We start from the raw sequence: 18142 nt of genomic DNA on the forward strand, positions 1-18142 counted from the left end.
TGTTCAACCTTTTCCATAACAGTTTTTCCAAAATGCTCTAATTTTGGTGGGCAGAATTCACGTGGTCTGTTTGAAGGTGTGGGTTTTATGGCCAGAAAGGCTTCTTTTGATTCCATGCCACTTTATTATTGGCACATAAACATCAAATACTGAAATATACTTTGGGATTATTGTTATTATGGTTTTTCAGCATTATTAATCATATCCATGTTTGGAAACTGGGCTCACTTGCTGTGCCACACCTTTAATACAAGATAGTAGGGGCTATTTAACTGTTACCTTTTTCATCTTGTCTGAATCCAAGTGTTAGTAGTAATTTTCACATTTACTGCAAACATCCATCGGTTCTGGTCTGAATTTATTAATAAAATCCACAATGAGAACATTGGGTATGGATGGGGTTGATGCTTTAGAATGTTTCCATCAACCTACATTCTGAGTGTTTTGTCATTTCAAATTGCAATCCTCGGTAGCGTCCTCTCATAGGTCAAGGGTAGAAAGTCAGAGTTCATATGGACACTGGGCATACTATGATCCTGTCCTCCAACATTACGCTGATGATTAAAAACGTAAAGTAGAGGCAAAACATGGTGAAGCCCAAGAATTTGTTCATCTTCCACTTGGAGAAACCAATGGAGATGATGACGAACAGCAGCATCAGGAAGAGTAGTACAATAGCACAGAAGAGGCCATTACTGCTGACTGGAACTGAGTGGAATCCATTAAAGGCAGTATACAATAACCAGGGCACTGGAAGCCTGTCATACAGAAGAAAAAGAATTCAAAAGAAGGTTAACAGATGAGTAAACATGAGTGTGTGTGAGAGAGAGATGGTAATCATGAGTGTTACAACCACTGGGTGAACACTTGGGCTGTGCAATGAGGCTACCAGCAGGCATTGATCCGTATTATTTCATGCTTTGAACTTTTTCCCTAAACCACTCCACCTCTCTCTCTTTTAAGATGCTCCTTAAAACCTACTACTTTGATCAAGTTTTTGTGACTTATTCTAATATCTCCTCCTTTGGCTCAGTGTCAATTTTTTTGGTTATGCTCCTACCAAGGGCCTTGGGATGTTTTGTTATGTTAAAGGTGCTATAAAAATGCAAGTTGTAAGCAAAGAAAAGTCAGTGCTGTGTTGAGAGGGAATTAAGTACTGTACAGTTATGTAGTGGTTTGTTCAGTTTAGAATATTCACACTGAAGTCAACCATTTATATTGTATTTTTTCAATTTGCACCCACTGGCTGTGCCTGCTCCAGGCCGGGTATCAGAACACACCCTCCAACACAGGGCATGGCTGCAGCTGAAATTCCGCATCTCCCATTGCTGGGACCTCCACAGTGAAGGTCAGACATTACAACAAAAGTTTTTTAATCATATGCCCCTCTCCCTATACTAAGGGACATTGCGTATTTTACACTCCTGAATTTCATTGGCCTCCAGTGAAGGACGTAAGTGTTGTTTCTACATGATGCTGCTTTCAGGGCTGCTCTTCCTTAGCTGCTGGAATCTGACATTCACCAACCACCACGCCCCTCACTGCCACCATGGCACTCAATTCATCACACAGTAACTGATGTGCTGACATCCTGGAGAGGGGTTTTAGCCAATAACCTCTGACTCAAAGGTGACGGTGTTGCCATCTATGCCAATCTTCCCCTTAAATCAGCTTCAGATAGTAACATGTAATTGACATTTTCAAGACAATTGTTTAACTTGACAGAGTGATTCTGTGAAGCCAGGATCAAAAGCTGATCAGATTGTGAGACCTGTGATTAGGTACCGCTCTGAATGCATTTATTGAAGCAGGATTTACTGCCACCCGATGAGTGTGATTAGCAGCCAGCACACTTCTGATTGCACCTAACATTGTGCTCACATCTACAGAACCGGAATCAAGTGCTGCTCTCAAAGTACCTGCATAGTCAGGACTTGAGAAGCAATCTACATGTGTGCTAACTTTTTAATTGGTGTGAAATAACTCTCACATTCAAACTCTTCACAACTTGCAGTGTTATTACATAACCAAATTTTCAATCAGGTGAACTGTCCAGAGATTAAAAGGCTCTTATCAACCTTTTTAAATAATCAATTCTTCGAAAGAGGTGGACAGACCGAGCGTTAATAGAAGAATTAGGTGGTATTCTATCCCTTTCTTTTCTCTGTGTGGATCATGAGCACTGTGTCAGTGTAAAGTGGGCAGTGTAGCATTGGTGGAGCCTGTTGTGGATCTATATTTAGCATGTTCTAAAGTGCTTCACAGTCAATGAAAGACTTTTGAAATGTATTCACTGTTCTAGGAAAAACAGGAGCTAATTTGTGCACAGCAAGGTCCCCCAAACAGCAATGTTATAATGTCCAGAAATCTGTTTTAGTGATGTTGTTTGAGTGATAAATTTTGGTCACAGGACCATAGGGGGAATTTCCCTATTCTTTGAAATAGAGCGGTGGGATCTTTTACATCCACCTGAGAGGGAAGACGGGGCCTCGGTTTAATGTCTCATTCAAAAGAAGGTATCTCTGACAGTGCAGCGCTCCCTCAGTACCACAGTGGAATATCAGCCTAGATTTTATACCCACATGTTTGGAGTGGGACTTGAACCAACAATGTTCTGACTCAGAAGCTACCCACTGCGCCATGGCTGACAAGAAATAGTAAATACAAACGTTTATGCACTAAAATATAGACATGGACAGGAGTGGTGGGGTGTTGTTTTTCTGCAGGTAGTCTTTAGCTTGTCCTTTGTATCTTCAATGGAAGTGCAACAGAAACTATAAAATGTGGTGTAAATGGAGACCTTTCCCACACCCCACCCTGTGAAAATTCACCCCATTATCTCAACAGACTGACAAACGATACTTGCCCAACTGTGATGTCGAAGATGTTGCTTCCCACCGAGCTGGACACCGCCATGTCCCCCAGACCTTTGCGAGCGACGATAACACTGGTGATGAGGTCAGGGATTGAGGTGCCCGCAGCAAGGATGGTTAAACCCATTATCTCTTCAGAAATACCAACTGTTTCACCAACCTGGGTAAAAAGGAAATAGCTGTACAATCCCTGTGCTTCTACCAGTCCAGGACAGATACAAGATCACAGAATTTCATCTGTCTTCATACTATTAACTCTGGAGTGAAAAGGATTTCTGATTCCAGTGGAGAATTTCAGCTTGCTGTGTAAATGCACTACTTGCTGTAGCAAGTTATACAGACCTAAAAGTTTCACGTTTAAATTAGCTACTCTCAGCTGGACAGAGGTTGGCCACTAAAGCTGGCCTCAGTCCAACTGGGATTGGTTGAGACTTCTCCAATGATTCCTACTGGAAGATGCACCTATACAATGATATTTAAGAGCAGGAAGAGATTCAGCCCTCCACTGTTGAATAGTCTGTGATCCTCACTGTCTAGGTTTGCAACAGAATAACGAATATTTGAGCAGAGAGCCAGAGGGATTCTGGGACCCACTGAGCCATATCCAGCACCTTCTAGGAAGAGTCAATGCCTAGGGATCTGTACTCCAGTGAGAGTCAATAACTTCAAGCAGGGATGGGGAGAAAATTTTAGGAAGGAATTCCTCAGGACTGAAGCATTTCCCATTTATTCATGCCAAACCAATTATTGCAAATGGCAGGAACCGCCTGCCATTCATTCCCAGTGGTTGGAATATAAGGAATCAAACCATTTCTCTCATTCCATTGTACAGAATTCTAGCGACCCAAACACTTTCTCAGATTCCTCACTGTATGAAATTCATAATCCAAGCAGAAGATCTGAATACAAATGCCATTAGGAAGCACAAATATTTTCTAGTTACCTGATATATACTAAATACAATTGCAGCAATCTTAAAACAACTGATCCCTTCAGTTGTGATTTAAAATCTAATTTTATTTGTGCAGAATGTATTTCTGTTTATTCTGTTGATTTTTTTTATTCATTCATGGGATGTGGGTGTCACTGGCCAGGCCAGCATTTATTGCCCATCCCTAATTGCCCTTGAACTGAGTGGCTTGCTCGGCCATTTAACAGTCAACCACATTGCTGTGGGTCTGGAGTCACATGTAGGCAGATTTTCTTCCCTAAAGGTCGTTAGTGAACCTGATGGATTTTTTACAACAATCAACAATAGTTTCATAGTCACCATTAGACTAGCTTTTTTAAACAAAATTCCACATTTACTAATTGAATTCAAATTTCACCATCTGCTGTGGTGGGATTTGAACCCATGTCCCCAAAGGACTAGACTGGATCTCTGGATTACTAGTTCAGTGACATTACCACTACACCACCACCTCCTCAGCTTTTGTTGTGTTGAACTGCTCAACAATTCAGTAGGTGGAGAGCGACATGGATATTAAACTGTAGGTTATAGAAATCCTGTTGCAAAGAGAACATTTCTTGTTACAGTAATGCAGGATTCGTTCTACTTGGATGTAGTTCCAGTACTTAAAGTCAATTCAAGTGCATTTTATATTCCAACCATAGCTCAACATCCATGGATTAAATTTGTGTGGGAAAAGTAACTTTTCAGTAGCATTGCACCTACCTGGTGGGCCCACCACACCATCAAGTATGAAAAAGCGCCTATCCACATAATTGATCCAAAAAAGGTTCCAATAAAGTATTTCTTTGAAGCCTGTTAAATAAGAAAATAATGTATGTCACAAATATTCTATCCTCTACAATGTTAGGGACATGACTCTTAAACTGAGGATCATTTCATCTAATTTTAGGTTTTTAGAGTCAGCGTCATTACAGCACCAAAGGAGGCTGTTCAGCCCATCGAGTCCATGCCAGTTTTCTGTATAGCAATACAATCAGTCCCATTCCCCCACTCAATCCCCATAGCCCTGCAAGTTTAATCTCCTCAAGTGCCTGTGCAATTTCCTTTTGAAATCATTGCCTCCACTTCCACTAGCCTCATGAGCACTGAGTTTCAGGTCATCACCAATCAAATCTCTTCCTCACATCCCCCCCCCCACCCCCGCATCTCTTGCCCAAAACCTTAAATCTGTGTTCCCTAGTCCTTTTACTATCAGCTAACGGGAACAGCTTTTCTTTGTCTACCTTATCTAAACCTGTCATAATCCTGTACACCTCTATCAGATCTCCCCTCAATTTCCTTTGCTCCAAGGAAAACAACCCCAACTTTTCCAACCTAACCTTGTAGCTAAATTCCCATATCCCTGGAACCAATCTGATAAATCTCCTCTCTGCCCTCTATATCCCAGAGTGCTGAAAGAGGTGGCTATGGAGATATTGGATGCTTTGGTAATCATCTTCCAAAATTCTACAGATTCTGGAATGAAGATTGGAAGGTAGCAAATGTAACTCCACTATTTAAGAAAGGAGGGAGAGAGAAAACAGGGAACTTAGACCTGTTAGCCTGACATCAGTTGTAGGGAAATGCTAGAATCTATTATAAAGGATGTTACAACTGGACACTGAGAAAGTAATGGTAGGATTGGGCAGAGTCTACATGGATTTATGAAAGGGAAATGTAAACAAACATACGAATTAGGAGTGAAGTAGGCCATTCGGCCCCTCGAGTCTGCCCCGCCATTCAATAAGATCATGGTTGATCTGTTTGTGTCTCAAATTCCACACTCCCATCTACCCCCTGATAACCTTTGATTCCCTTGCCTAACAAGAATCTATCTACTTCTGCCTTAAAATTATTCAATGACTCCGCCTCCACCACCTTCTGAGGTAGAGAGTTCCGAAACCGCACAAGCGTCTGAGAGAAAAAATTTCTCCTCATCTCTGTCCTAAAAGGGCAACCCCTAATTTTAAAACAGTGACCCCTAGTTCTGGACTCTCCCACAAGAGGAAACATCCTTTCCACATCCACCTTGTCAAGACCGTTCAGGATCTTATAAACTTCAATCAAGTCTCCCCTCACTCTTCTAAACTCCAGTGAAAACAAGCCCAGTCTGTCCAACCTTTCCTCATAAGTCAACCTGCTCATTCCAGGTATCAATCTAGTAAACTTCCTCTGACCAGCCTCCAACGCATTTACATCCTTCCTTAAATAAGGAGACCAAAACTGTACACGATCATGTTGGACAAACCTATTAGAGTTTTTTGAAAATGTGACTAGCAGAATAGATAAAGAAGAAACCAATGCATGTGGTGTATTTGGATTTTCAGAAGGCTTTCGATAAGGTCCCACACAGGAGGTTAGTAAACAAAATTAGAGCACATGGGATTGGGTTAATATACTGGCATGGATTGAGAATTGCTAAATGGACAGAAAACAGAGAGTAGGAATAAACGGGTCATTCTCAGGCTGGCAGGTTGTGACTAGTGGGTTACCACAAGGATCAGTGTTTGAGCCCCAGCTGTTCACAATCTGTATCAATGATTTGGATGTGGGGACCAAATGTAATATTTCCAAGCTTGCTGATGACACAGGGCATGTGAGTGGACAAGAACATGGCAGATGGAATATAATGTGGAAAAATGTGAAGTTATCCACTTTGGTAGGGAAAATCAGAAATGCAGAGAATTTCTTAAATGGAGAGAGATTGGGAAGTGCTGATGTCCAAAAGGACCTGGATGCCCTTGTTCATAAGTCACTGAAAGTTAACTTGTAAGTGCAGCAAGCAATTAGGAAGGCAAATGGTATATTAGCTTTTATTGCAAGAGGAATTGAATACAGGAGTAAAGAAGTTTTGCTGCAATTGTATAGAGCCTTGGTGAGACTGCACCTGGAGTATTGTGTACAGTTTTGGTCTCCTTACCTAAAGAAGGATATACTTGCCATAGAGAGAATGCAATGAAGGTTCAACCAGACAGATCCCTGGAATGATGGGATTGTCCTATGAGGAGAGATGAAGGAGACTGGGCCAGTATTTTCTAAAGTTTAGAAGAATGAGAGGTGATCTCATTAAAGCATATAAAATTCTTACAGGGTTCAACAAGGTTGAAGCAGGAAAGATGTTTCCCCTGACTGGGGTGGGGGGGTGGGAGGGTATAGAACCAGGGTACACAGTCCCAGAATAAAAGGTAGGTCATTTAGGACTGAGATGAGGAGGAATTTCTTCACTCAGAGAGTTGCTAATCTGTGGAATTCTCTGCCCCAGAGAGCTGTAGAGGCTCAGTCATTGAGTATATTCAAGACAGAGATCGACAGATTTCTAGATATTAAATATATTAAAGATATCAAGGGATATGGGGATAGTGCAGAAAAATGGTGGAGGTAGATGATCAGCCATAATCAAGTTGAATGGCCTACTCCTGCTCGAATTTCCTACGTTCAAGGACCTTCACATCCTTCCTAAAATATGGTGACCAAACTGTTGTGGTTTCTGATATTAAACACATCACTTGATCAAATTTCAGACTCAATCATTTGCCCCATTATTAATGACTAATTTTCCACACAATCCTTTCTCACTTACTGCATTTCTGACATCAGGCACCGTTAGCCAGAGCGGGAACACAATGGGCAGCAGGCATAAGTAAGTGACCTGTTTCCGTCGTGTCTCCGGCCATTCAAGACTCAAAGGTTCTTCATCATTGGCTTCCTCCTCGTCATTGTCCTCCTCATCATCACTATCTTCATCACTGTCATCATCATCATCACTACCATCAGAACCATCACCGCCATCCTTTTCATCACCATCACCTTTTCCATCATCTTCACTCTTATATATCAGAAACACAAAGGTTCATTGAAAGAATTTACAACATATTGATAATGTTTAAAAGATGGCTCCGCATTGTGAGTGAAGCTATGGTTTAACATCAGAAATGTGTTACGACCAAGTGAGAAAGGCGTCTAGGGTTCCCTCTCAGCCTTCACCAGGTCTTACCCTAACAGGGTTTAATTTTAAACACACTGTTTTTAGCTCCCCCTTGGTGAATCCTTGTTCAGCGCTTTCCAATTATAAGGCAAAGAAACCAACACAAACAGGTTTTCTAAAGTTTAAAGAAGAAAAATTGAAGTTTATTAAACTTGAACTTAAACTCTAATTTGGTTAACACCTACGGATACACGACGTGCCCACACTAGCATGCATACCCGATACACACATGCAAATAGAGACAGAAAAGAGCAGAAGAAATAAAGTGGAAAAGTTTGAGGCAATATTTGAAGAGTTTTTCTTTCGGGTCTTCGAGCTCACGGTTGAGTCCTTGATTGTAGGTAAATCTTGCTTTTCGTTGGGGGCCAGTATTCTTCTTAAACCTTGTTCACTGTAGGAGACTTTTCTCTCTTGGGGTGGATGTGTCTTCAGTGGATTCAGAGGCTTGTGAGAAAAAGATGGGAGCAGACAGGAGAGATCTTCTCTGTTCAAGAGCAAACAGACTTTCTGCTCAAACTCTCTGTGGCTAGTTCAAAAACCCTGGAACAGCCAGTTAGACATGTGACTAACTGGTCTGACTACATCTTGGATTGTATCACCTTAGCAGTCTCTGGAATGCTGCTCTTACACACAATACCTGATGGTCAAGGTCCATTGTGGGTTGAATGTGTCAGGGAATGGTCCTTTTTCCTTCCAAGCACTGTCTGCTAATATGCAAATGTCTTTTCCAGCCACGTCTGATCTGTTTAACAAGTCATTTCTTCGCTCCAGCAACAGTTTAAAATCAATGTTCATGACAAAATTAATGTGCTTCATTCTTGGCAGGAAAGGGGCCTGGCATGACACCTCATGTGGAATGAAATATGATTTGAGAAAAGGCGCATTTCATTAAAAACATGCATTTCTCTCATTCATTCACAAATCCTAAAACTTATTAAAATTGTCCTTTTCTTGGCATCCCAATAAACATGAGTTTTTCTTCAGTTTGCCCATTTCCATGGCTACCTAGGGTCTTTTAGATGGTTGGGTTTAATTAGCCCTGAGCTGGAATTTTTTTTTCCAGGAGAGTCAGTCGAGGGCAGGTCTATCCTGAACTCCCTTTCAGTGCTTTGCTGAGTCATGCATCAGGGGGAATGGGTGGTTCGCTTTTTTTCTGACTGTAGGGGAGGATTCTTTGCTATTCTTCCCTTTGTCTTCTGGGACACTCCTGCCTGCAGGTATTTGTGCAGACTCTACTGCACTCCCCTGTGGCACATCAACTAGGTGAGGCATCACCCTCACAGTTTCTGTGGCCCCTAGAGGTCTTTCTTTGTCTCTGCAGGTTCCTGTAAATGCTGTTAGCAACTCTGGTGGGGTGCTTCTAGTATCTGCATTTACGTAGGAGGATGTGGGGTCCAACTTTTCACATTTTCAGAGTTGGCTGACTGGACAGTGGAGGTTTTCATCCGGGATTCCTTCCGGACTTCCTTTAACCTGCCCTCTTGGTCACTTTTTCCCCTTCCCTGTCTAACCTTTTGCCAGCCTTGTGCCTGCTTGTCCCTTTTTGTTCTCAGTGGGGGTCCCTTACAGTTCACCAGCCGTCTGCTGGAGGGTCCTCCTAACACCAGTACAGGACTTAGGGGTGTAGCTTTCACTGTAGGTTGGGGTTTCCCCTCAACCTAGCACATGTGGCAACTCCTGCAGTACTCCACCACATCCTTGTGGAGTTTTGGCCAGTCAAATTGCTGTCTTATGCGGGCTTTGGTCTGTCGTATACCGGCCACTGTAGTCTCGTGGGCCCTCCTTAATATTTCTCCCCAGTACCTCTGCGGCACCACTAACTGATGAACTACTGTCCACTCCCTGCTCTCGGGTTGATGAGGAGAACTCCATTTCCTCATCAATACCTCATTCTTTAAATAGTAACAATCAGGGACTCCCTCTGCTTCACTTTCAGACTGGGCAGCCTGTGCTAACTCTTGCAATACTGGATCGGCTCGCTGAGCCTCAGCTAGGGAAAATTTATTTAATTCACTCCCTGGGTCTTCTAACTTTCCAAAGAAAGTCTCAGACAGACAGACCTCATGGTCATCTGCCTGCAGTGCCAATGCAGTCTCCTGTGGGGGAGCTGGACTACACATTCAGGGAAACTGCAGGGGACCGTCTCCTGCCATTGCCCTGTCTCTCTGACCTCCTGCGGTCTTTCGTTCAGTACTTGGGGGGGGAGGTTGCGGCTACCACCTTCACCCCCCCCCCCCCCCCCCCCACCAGATCATAACCTAGGAGCAGGTCAACCCCGTCCACAGGCAAACTAGGGACAACCCTACAGTCACTGGTCCTGAAACTAGGTCACACTCCAGGTGCACCCGGTGTACAGGTACAGACATACACTGCCCTCCAATACCATTCACCACCATTCTGGTGTTCACTGCACTCTCTGGGGGAAAGGTCAGGCCTTTTCCAAGTAAAAGGGATCTAGTAGCCCCTGTCTCCCTGTGTATCACTATGGGCTTGCTTGCCCCACTCGAGGGGTATGGGGTTACGTTCCCTTCAGACACAAAACCCTGATAACCTTCAGGAATCCTATTGAATTTTCCTGCACTTGAAGCCATGAGTTTCCTGGGTCTCACCCTTACTGCAGTTGAAGCCACAGCTCGTTCTGCTGTGCTTTCCATCAGGGACACGTCTGCACTGAGTGGATGTGCCCTGATTTAGAGGCTTGCTACCCGACCCGAACCCGACGGGACCCAACGACGTGTGTCAGGTTCAGGTTGGGTCAGGCCCATCTTCCAGGGCTGGCTTTCGGGCTCGGGTCGGGTTGGGCCGAGTCCAGATCGAGTCGGGCCGGGTCGGACATATACGGTAAGTGCTCTACTGGTAAGTATTCACAATAAAAAAAACTTACCTGAGCTGGGAGTCCAGGATGAAACTGAGTCGGTGCAGTGAGCGAGTGACGTCACTATGACATCATCACTCATGCGCTGCAGCTTCTTGGAGCTTCCCAGTCGGAAGGTAAGCAAATGGATGGTCAGGTCGGGCCGGGATGGGCTCGGGTCTGCTGTGGTCCGGTCAGGATTGTGTCGGGTTCTTTTTCCTGATCTAAAGCAAGCCTTTACCCTGATTAACCCTACAGGTTTTCCCTTTAGTTTCCAGCAGTCAGCTTTTAAATGCCCTGCTTTATTACAATGGAAGCACACAGGTCTCTGGGTCTCACTCTAACTGCTCACAGCACCTTCACTTTTGGCCAGAGGAGGGCCCCCTGTGTCTCCTGCTTTTCATTCTCTCCCAGGATTGCTTGGGCTCCTATCACCTTCCCAACTTTTGCCCTTTTGGGTTTTGTGGGGATGATTAGGAAAGGTTCCCCCCGGGAAACCGACTTCTAAATTAAAGCAAATTCATCAGCCAGAACGGCTGCTTGCCGGGCTCTCTGAACCCACTGCTCGTCTACATGGGTCTTTATGGAGAGTGGGAGAGAGTGTTTAAATTCCTCGAACAGAATTACTTCTCTGAGATTCTCATAGCTGAGCTGTACTTTAACAGCCCTCAGCCACTGGTCCAAAGCCAGCTGTTTACTTCTTTCAAACTCAAGGTAAGTTTGATTAGCTTGCTTCTTCAGGGTTCTAAACTTTTGGTGACAGGCTTCCGGTACTAATTCATATGCCCCGAGAATAGCATTTTTTGTCAGTTCATAATTTGATGAACTCACATCTGGCAACAGGGAATAAACCTCATGGGCTTTTCCAGTTAGCTTGCTTTGTAATAAAAGAGGTTAGGTCTCAGCTGGCCATTGTAGCTGCCTTGCCAGTTTTTCAAAGGACACAAAAAATCTTCTACATCTTCCTCATTGAATTTTGGGATTAGTTGAGTTAGTTTTAACAATATTGTACCCAGCCCTGAATTATGCTCCTCCATATTAGCCATACTTTCACTGGGGTTACTCTGTCACCCCCTAGTTAACTCAATTCACTTCAGCTCACTCTCTGCACATTCCTTCTGGAATATTCTTTCTCTCTCCCTCTCCTGCCTTTAATTTTCTTCACGTTCCTTCTGGAAGGCTCTGTCTCCCTTTCCTGCCTCTCTTTTTCCTGCCTCTCTTTTTCCTCTAATTTAAGTTTCCTCTGTTCCAATTGTATCTTTGCTATCCCTGTCCGGGTCTGCTTCTAACACTGCTTCTGCTTCTTCAGGTTCAAGGGAAAAATGGTTGGTCACTAGCCTTAGGAGTTCAGACTTCCTAGCCTTGTCACGTACAGTGATCCCACACTGCTTAGCCATTTTCCTCAACTCTTCCATAGACAGTGCTTTTAACTTATCCGAAGTTACTTCACCCTGGCTTGGAGAGCTACTAGCTTCACACAACCACAAGAAAACCTGTATTAATCTTGCTCTTTTTGATTGGGAACAATTTGGCTTCCCATTTCCAATTTCTCTCGTTTGTCTGTGAGTAAAATCCAGGATGGTAGCCCCCAGATTTCTGTTATGACCAGGTGAGAAAGGTGTCTAGGGTTTCCTCTCAGCTTCACCCGATCTTACTGTAACAGGGTTTAATTTTAAACACACCGTGTTTTTAGTTCCCCCTTGGTGAATCCTTGTCCACCACTTTCCAATTATAAGGCAAAAAAATCAGCACAAACAGGCTTTCTTAAGTTTAAAGAAGAAAAGTTGAAATTTATTAAACTTAAACTCTGATTCGGTTAACACCTACGGATACACAACGCGCCCACGCTAGCATACATACGCGATACACACATGCAAATAGAGACAGAAAAGAGCAGAAGAAATAAAGTGGAAATGTTTGAGGCAATATCTGAAGAGTTTTAGTTACGGTTCTTCGAGCTCATGGTAGAGTCTTTGATTGTAGGTAGATCTTGCTTTTCGCTGGGGCCCAGTATTCTTCTTAAACCTTGTTCGGTGTAGGAGACTTTCTCTTGTGGGGTTTATGTGTCTTCAGTAGATTCAGAGGCTTGTGAGAAAGAGATGGGAGCAGACGGGAGAGATCTTCTCTGTTCAGGAGCAAACAGACTTTCTGCTCAAACGCTCAGTGGCCAGTTCAAAAAAACCCTGGAACAGCCAGTTAATCATGTGACTAGCTGGTCTAACCAGTCCTGGATTGCATCACCTTAGCATTCTCTGGAATGCTCCTCTTACATACAATACCTGGTCAAGATCCATTGTGGGTTGAATGTGTCAGGGAATGGTCCTTTTTCCTTCCAAGCACTGTCTGTTAATATGCAAATGTCTTTTCCAGCCACGTCTGATCTGTTTAACAAGTCATTTCTTTGCTTCAGTAACAGTTTAAAATCAGTGTTCATATGACAAAATTAATGTGCCTCATTCTTGGCAGGTGGGGGCCGAGCATGACAAATGTGAAAATATTTGAACATACAAGGTACTCAGTATGCAGCATGTGTGTGTATTGGAAGGGATGAACTCAATTCTCTCCAGTACATCTCCCGAGTCAAGGACTGAACTGCAACACCTTTCTGTTGTTGAAAGTTCAAATAAAGTCCTGGATGCAGTTAGATAAAACCAAACCCAGTTTATTCAGAAATAAAGAGACAATACACCACTGTTTGCGCCTCTCTGTGTTACATTTCATTCACTGCCAGTCTGCCTTTGCCCTCCAGAAGTCTGTTACGATTCTCCTTGCTGTTTACAATATCTCAAAGCTTTGTGTTCTCATTGAAATTATCCCCTGTGCGGCCTAGTCCAACTCAGTAATATATATCAAAAAGAACAGTGGCCCCAATACCAAATCCTGGGTAACACCGTTGTACAATTTCCTCCAGTCTGAAAAGCAACCACTCACCACTATTCTCTGCTTTCTGTCTCTTAGCCAGTTTTGTATCAATGCAGCCACTGTTCCTTTTATTCCATGGATTTAAACTTTTCCATTAAGCCTATTATGTGGCACTTTATCGAACACTTTCTAAAAGCTTATTTACAGCTAATCAACAGCACTGCCCTCATCCACCCTCTCCACTATTTCATCAAAGAACTCAACCTTAAGACTTGGTCCGATGAAAGACAAGGTTGAGTTTGAAATTGAATTCTCAATATTTCCCAGGTTTCCACTTATGATAATGTCTAGAAAAAGCCTCTGTCTCCCATTCAAATAATCCAAGCAGTGTTTTCTAAACAGTTTCTTCCCCATAGCTAGCTTCTAGTTTCTCACAATCCCAATGGTAAAAATCTGAACTAGGAGTGATAAAGCAAACTAGCTCAAGCGAAACCCAGTCCTGATCTCAGCAGAGTTCTGGCACCATTCTGACACAACTATTGCGTTGAGGTACCATCTATGTTGGTCCAACCCACACAGTAAACCTCTATGACTGCGATGGTATAATTCCCTCATAAGCAGGACCTGGAGGGAGATTCTCTCGTCCCATTAAAACTGCTCTCTCCCCACTCATTGAACAGACTAGATAGAATGTAGAGTAGTTGAAATGGAAAAAGAGTGGATCCTTTGGGGCCACTTACTTGGTCTTTGGTGGGATTGGCTTCATCCTCGGCGCCTTCTGTCAGTGACGATGGGGTTGGTGGGTCAGTTGGGGGGGTCACTTCAATATTCACTGTGTTGGGGAGATCTGTCTTCTCATCCGTCTTCTCATCCATTTTCTCACCCGTCTTCTCATCTGTCTTCTCACCCGTCTTCTCATCCGTCTTCTCATCCATTTTCTCACCCGTCTTCTCATCCGTCTTCTCACCCGTCTTCTTATCCATTTTCTCATCCATTTTCTCACCCGTCTTCTCACCCGTCTCTCCATCTGCTAAACAGAAATTATGAATCTTTAAAGTTTCAGTGCTGAGCTTTATTCTTTATGCTCAATATTAAAAGGGTGTATTTCAGTGTTGGGGTTATCATTCAAGCTCAAATCCAGCAACAACTAGGAATCAGTTTCTCTAAAATTTTAATTCAGTTTAATGAAAAAAATCTGGAAGTGAAAAGCTGGTACCAGTAAAAGTATCCATAAAATCTTCTGGATTGTTATTTAAAAAACCCAGCTGGTTCATTAATGTTCTTTAGGGAAGGAAACTTGATGTTCTTACCCAGTCTGGCCTAGACTTGATTTCAGTCCCATTTCAACGTGGTTGACCTGTAACTGCCCTCTGAAGTGGTCAACAAAGCCTCTTCGTTATATAAAACTGCTGCCAGTGCTTCAAGAAGGCAGCTCATCACCACCTTCTCAGGGCAACTAGGAATGGAAATTAAATGCCAGCAAAGGCCACATCTTGAGAATGAATCTTTCTCTAAAAGGTCCACTGAAGTCAGACATATTGACCGTCTTAATATGAAGACATCAGAATCTAGAAATGATTATATAATCTTCCCTATCCACTATTGTAATGGAAGCCATTATCTGTTCATTTTAACTGGCCTAATACCCGAATTAACATAGTGGTGAGAGGGATCTCAAACAAAAGTGACACGCATTCCTCCTCAGACACACCAACAGCCATTTGCCTGCTCTGGGGCAAGTGATGTGATTTTTATTATTCAGTTACTATATTGAGTTAATAGCTTTGCAGTTCTGACAACATTGTCACATTATCATCACTGGCTACTTGGCAAAAGTTAAACACACAGAAAGTGAAGCACCTCCACTCTTCAAAACATGCAGCCCAGAATAGGTGACAAAGATCTCCTCTTTTAATCTTTTAATCCAATGTTCAAGAACACTCTTTATTTTCAACTTGTGTTTTAGGTTAAAAAAAATTGCACCCCAAGTTGAAAGCCAGTAGTATATACAAACATACAAACATATGCAAATGTTGGACAGGAATAGACCAACTAGTCAATCTAACCTGTCCCATAGAATTGTGATGCTTCCTACATCAGTTCAAGACTCCTTACCCCCTCAGTGACACACAGTCTCCTGTTATAGGCAGAAAACCAGATCAAAAAGCCAAGTCCAATTAGGGAAACAAATCTCTGGAAAAATCCTCTTCCATGCCTCTAGATGATTGAGACTAATGCAGAGACCAGTGCTGGGAATTGGACAATTTTCCACTTTATATATTTTGTATCAGTATCCCGTAGTCCCATATCCAAGTGTATCACAGGTAGAGTTACAGCAAAGCTCTTTCCTGAGGGACTGGATTTTGCAGCATGTTAGCACAGTGGCCTTTCAACTCTGGGACTTGGGTTCCAGTCTGACCTCCCTTCTCTGCCAATTTTGAAAGCTTCCATGGAATTTGAAGAGCCTCAACCTGGTACCACATCAAATGGACTCCCAGGTAGACCAGTGGAGGCAAAAACTCAGAAGCATTTAAGAACCAATTAGATGCAACAATGATGGGACGGAGGATGGATGGACTGAATGGCCTTCCTCATCTTGTAATATTGAGGTTCTGACAAGAGGGCAGGCCATACTAGATTTAGGAATGAATAATGAGCCAGACTTAATTAATAATCTAATAGTAAGGGAACATTTATCTAACAGTGATCATAATATGATTGAGTTCAACATTAGGTTTGAAAAGGAGAAACTTCACATCAATATTAAGATTATAGATTTTGGTCGGGCTAGAAATGTTGGAAATACTCAGCAGGTCTGGCAGCATCTGTGGAGAGAGAAACAGAGTTAACATTTCAGGTCAGTGACCCTTCATCAGATAGTAATATATTAACTTTGTAGATTTTGGTCAGGCTTGCTTTAACAGGATCAGTCAGAGACTGTCAACAGCAAACTGGTCAAAACTGTTATGGATAAAAGTGGAGATTCACAGTGGGAGCTGTTCAAAAAAGAATTTAGCTTTATTCAAGATCAATAGGCAAGAGCTGTATTTTACCAAATAAAACAGCCATGTGAGAGAGAACATAAAAATAAAGGAAAGAACACAGAAAAGTGCAAAGAATAGTGTAGATCCTGGGGACTGGGGGAGATATAAAAAAAAACAGCAACGGAACTCAAAAAAGATGGTGAGATCTGCAAAAGGGAATACAAAATTAAACTTGCAAGGGATATCAAGATTAACAGAAATTGTTTTTACAATTATATTAGAAGGATGAGGGCAGTCAAGTGCATTGTGGGCCCTTTGAAAACAGATGTGGGTAAAATCGCAAATGAAAATAAGGAAATAGCAGACTCATTGAACAATTATTTAGTGTCGTTCTTCACAGTAGAGGAACAAGACATTCCAGGGAAACTAATAATGAATCAAGGATTGGAACTCAACAAACCTAATGTAAGAAATAAATCAGTGTTAGAAACAAATGACACTAAAGAGTGACAAATCCCCAGAACCTGATAGTTTTCAACCCAGAATTTAAAGGAAGTATATGAAGAAATTGCAGATGCTTTAACCATTACCTTCCAAAGCACTCTCGATTAAGAAATTGTCCCTTTAGATTGGAAAATTGCAAATGTAACTCCATGAGAGAAAGAGAGAAAGCAGGAAATTATAGACTTGTTAGCCTAACATTTGTTGTGGGGATGTTACTGGAATCTTTAATTAAGGACAGAGTGACTGAGCACTTAGAGAAATTTGAGCTGATTAGAGAGAACCAAAATAGATTTGTAAAGGGAAGGTCATATCTACTGAACCTGTAAATTTTTTACTAAAGTAGGGGATAGGGGAATGTCTATAGATGTAGTTTATACAGAAAATATTTGATAAGGTTCTGTATAACAGACCATTAACTAAAATTAAAGCTCATGCAATTGAAGGCAAATTATTGACCTGCTCAGGAGATTGATTAGGCAGAAGAAGACAGAGAGTAGGAACAATGGGCACACGCACGAATTGGAAGGAAGAGACTAGTGGTGATCGTCAAGAATTTATGCTCGGGCCTCGACTATTCACCATATTTATTAATGATTTAGATAACACAATAGAGAGCCGTATATTCAAGATTCCCAATGACACAAAAATTGTGGTACAATATGGGAGCATAAAATTACAGAGACATTAAATGAGTAGGTAAAACTGTGGCAGATAGATTTCATGAGGTCATCCATTTTGGACCAATAAAGGATGGCTCTGAGTCTTATTTAAATGGTGAAAAGCTAGGAACAGTAGAGCTCCAAAAAGGTTTAGGGATCCATGTTTACAGATCACTAAAAATGTAGTAGTCAGGAACAAAAAAAAAATCAAAAACGCTAATGGAATGTTAGCCTTTATAACTAGAGGCTAGAATATAAAAGGGAGGAAGATTTTCTGCAGTTATAGAATCTGGAATATTGAGTACAGTTCTGGACATATACCTTAGAAAAGATACATTGGCCTTGGAAAGAGTGCAGTACAGATTCACCAGAATGGTATATGAGGGTTAGATCATAGGGAGAGATTTCATAAACTAGGCTTGTATTCCCTGGAATACAGAAGGGTAAGGGGTGATTTGATTAAGGATTT

At 42.2% G+C, this 18142-nt stretch overlaps 1 protein-coding gene across 1 annotated transcript in view; it reads right to left on the reverse strand.

Annotated features, from left to right (window-relative positions):
* Window positions 1-508: 508 nt before the first annotated feature.
* Window positions 509-18142, reverse strand: part of slc24a1 (solute carrier family 24 member 1) — a 51100-nt gene continuing 33466 nt past the window's right edge. Inside the window, 5 exon segments of the mRNA XM_068018367.1 lie at window positions 509-758; window positions 2867-3033; window positions 4549-4638; window positions 7406-7651; window positions 14267-14556. Of these exon segments, the coding sequence (XP_067874468.1) occupies window positions 509-758; window positions 2867-3033; window positions 4549-4638; window positions 7406-7651; window positions 14267-14556 (1043 nt within the window).

The sequence above is a fragment of the Heterodontus francisci genome, chromosome 38 (assembly GCF_036365525.1).
Source record: "Heterodontus francisci isolate sHetFra1 chromosome 38, sHetFra1.hap1, whole genome shotgun sequence".
Lineage (NCBI taxonomy): Eukaryota > Metazoa > Chordata > Chondrichthyes > Heterodontiformes > Heterodontidae > Heterodontus > Heterodontus francisci.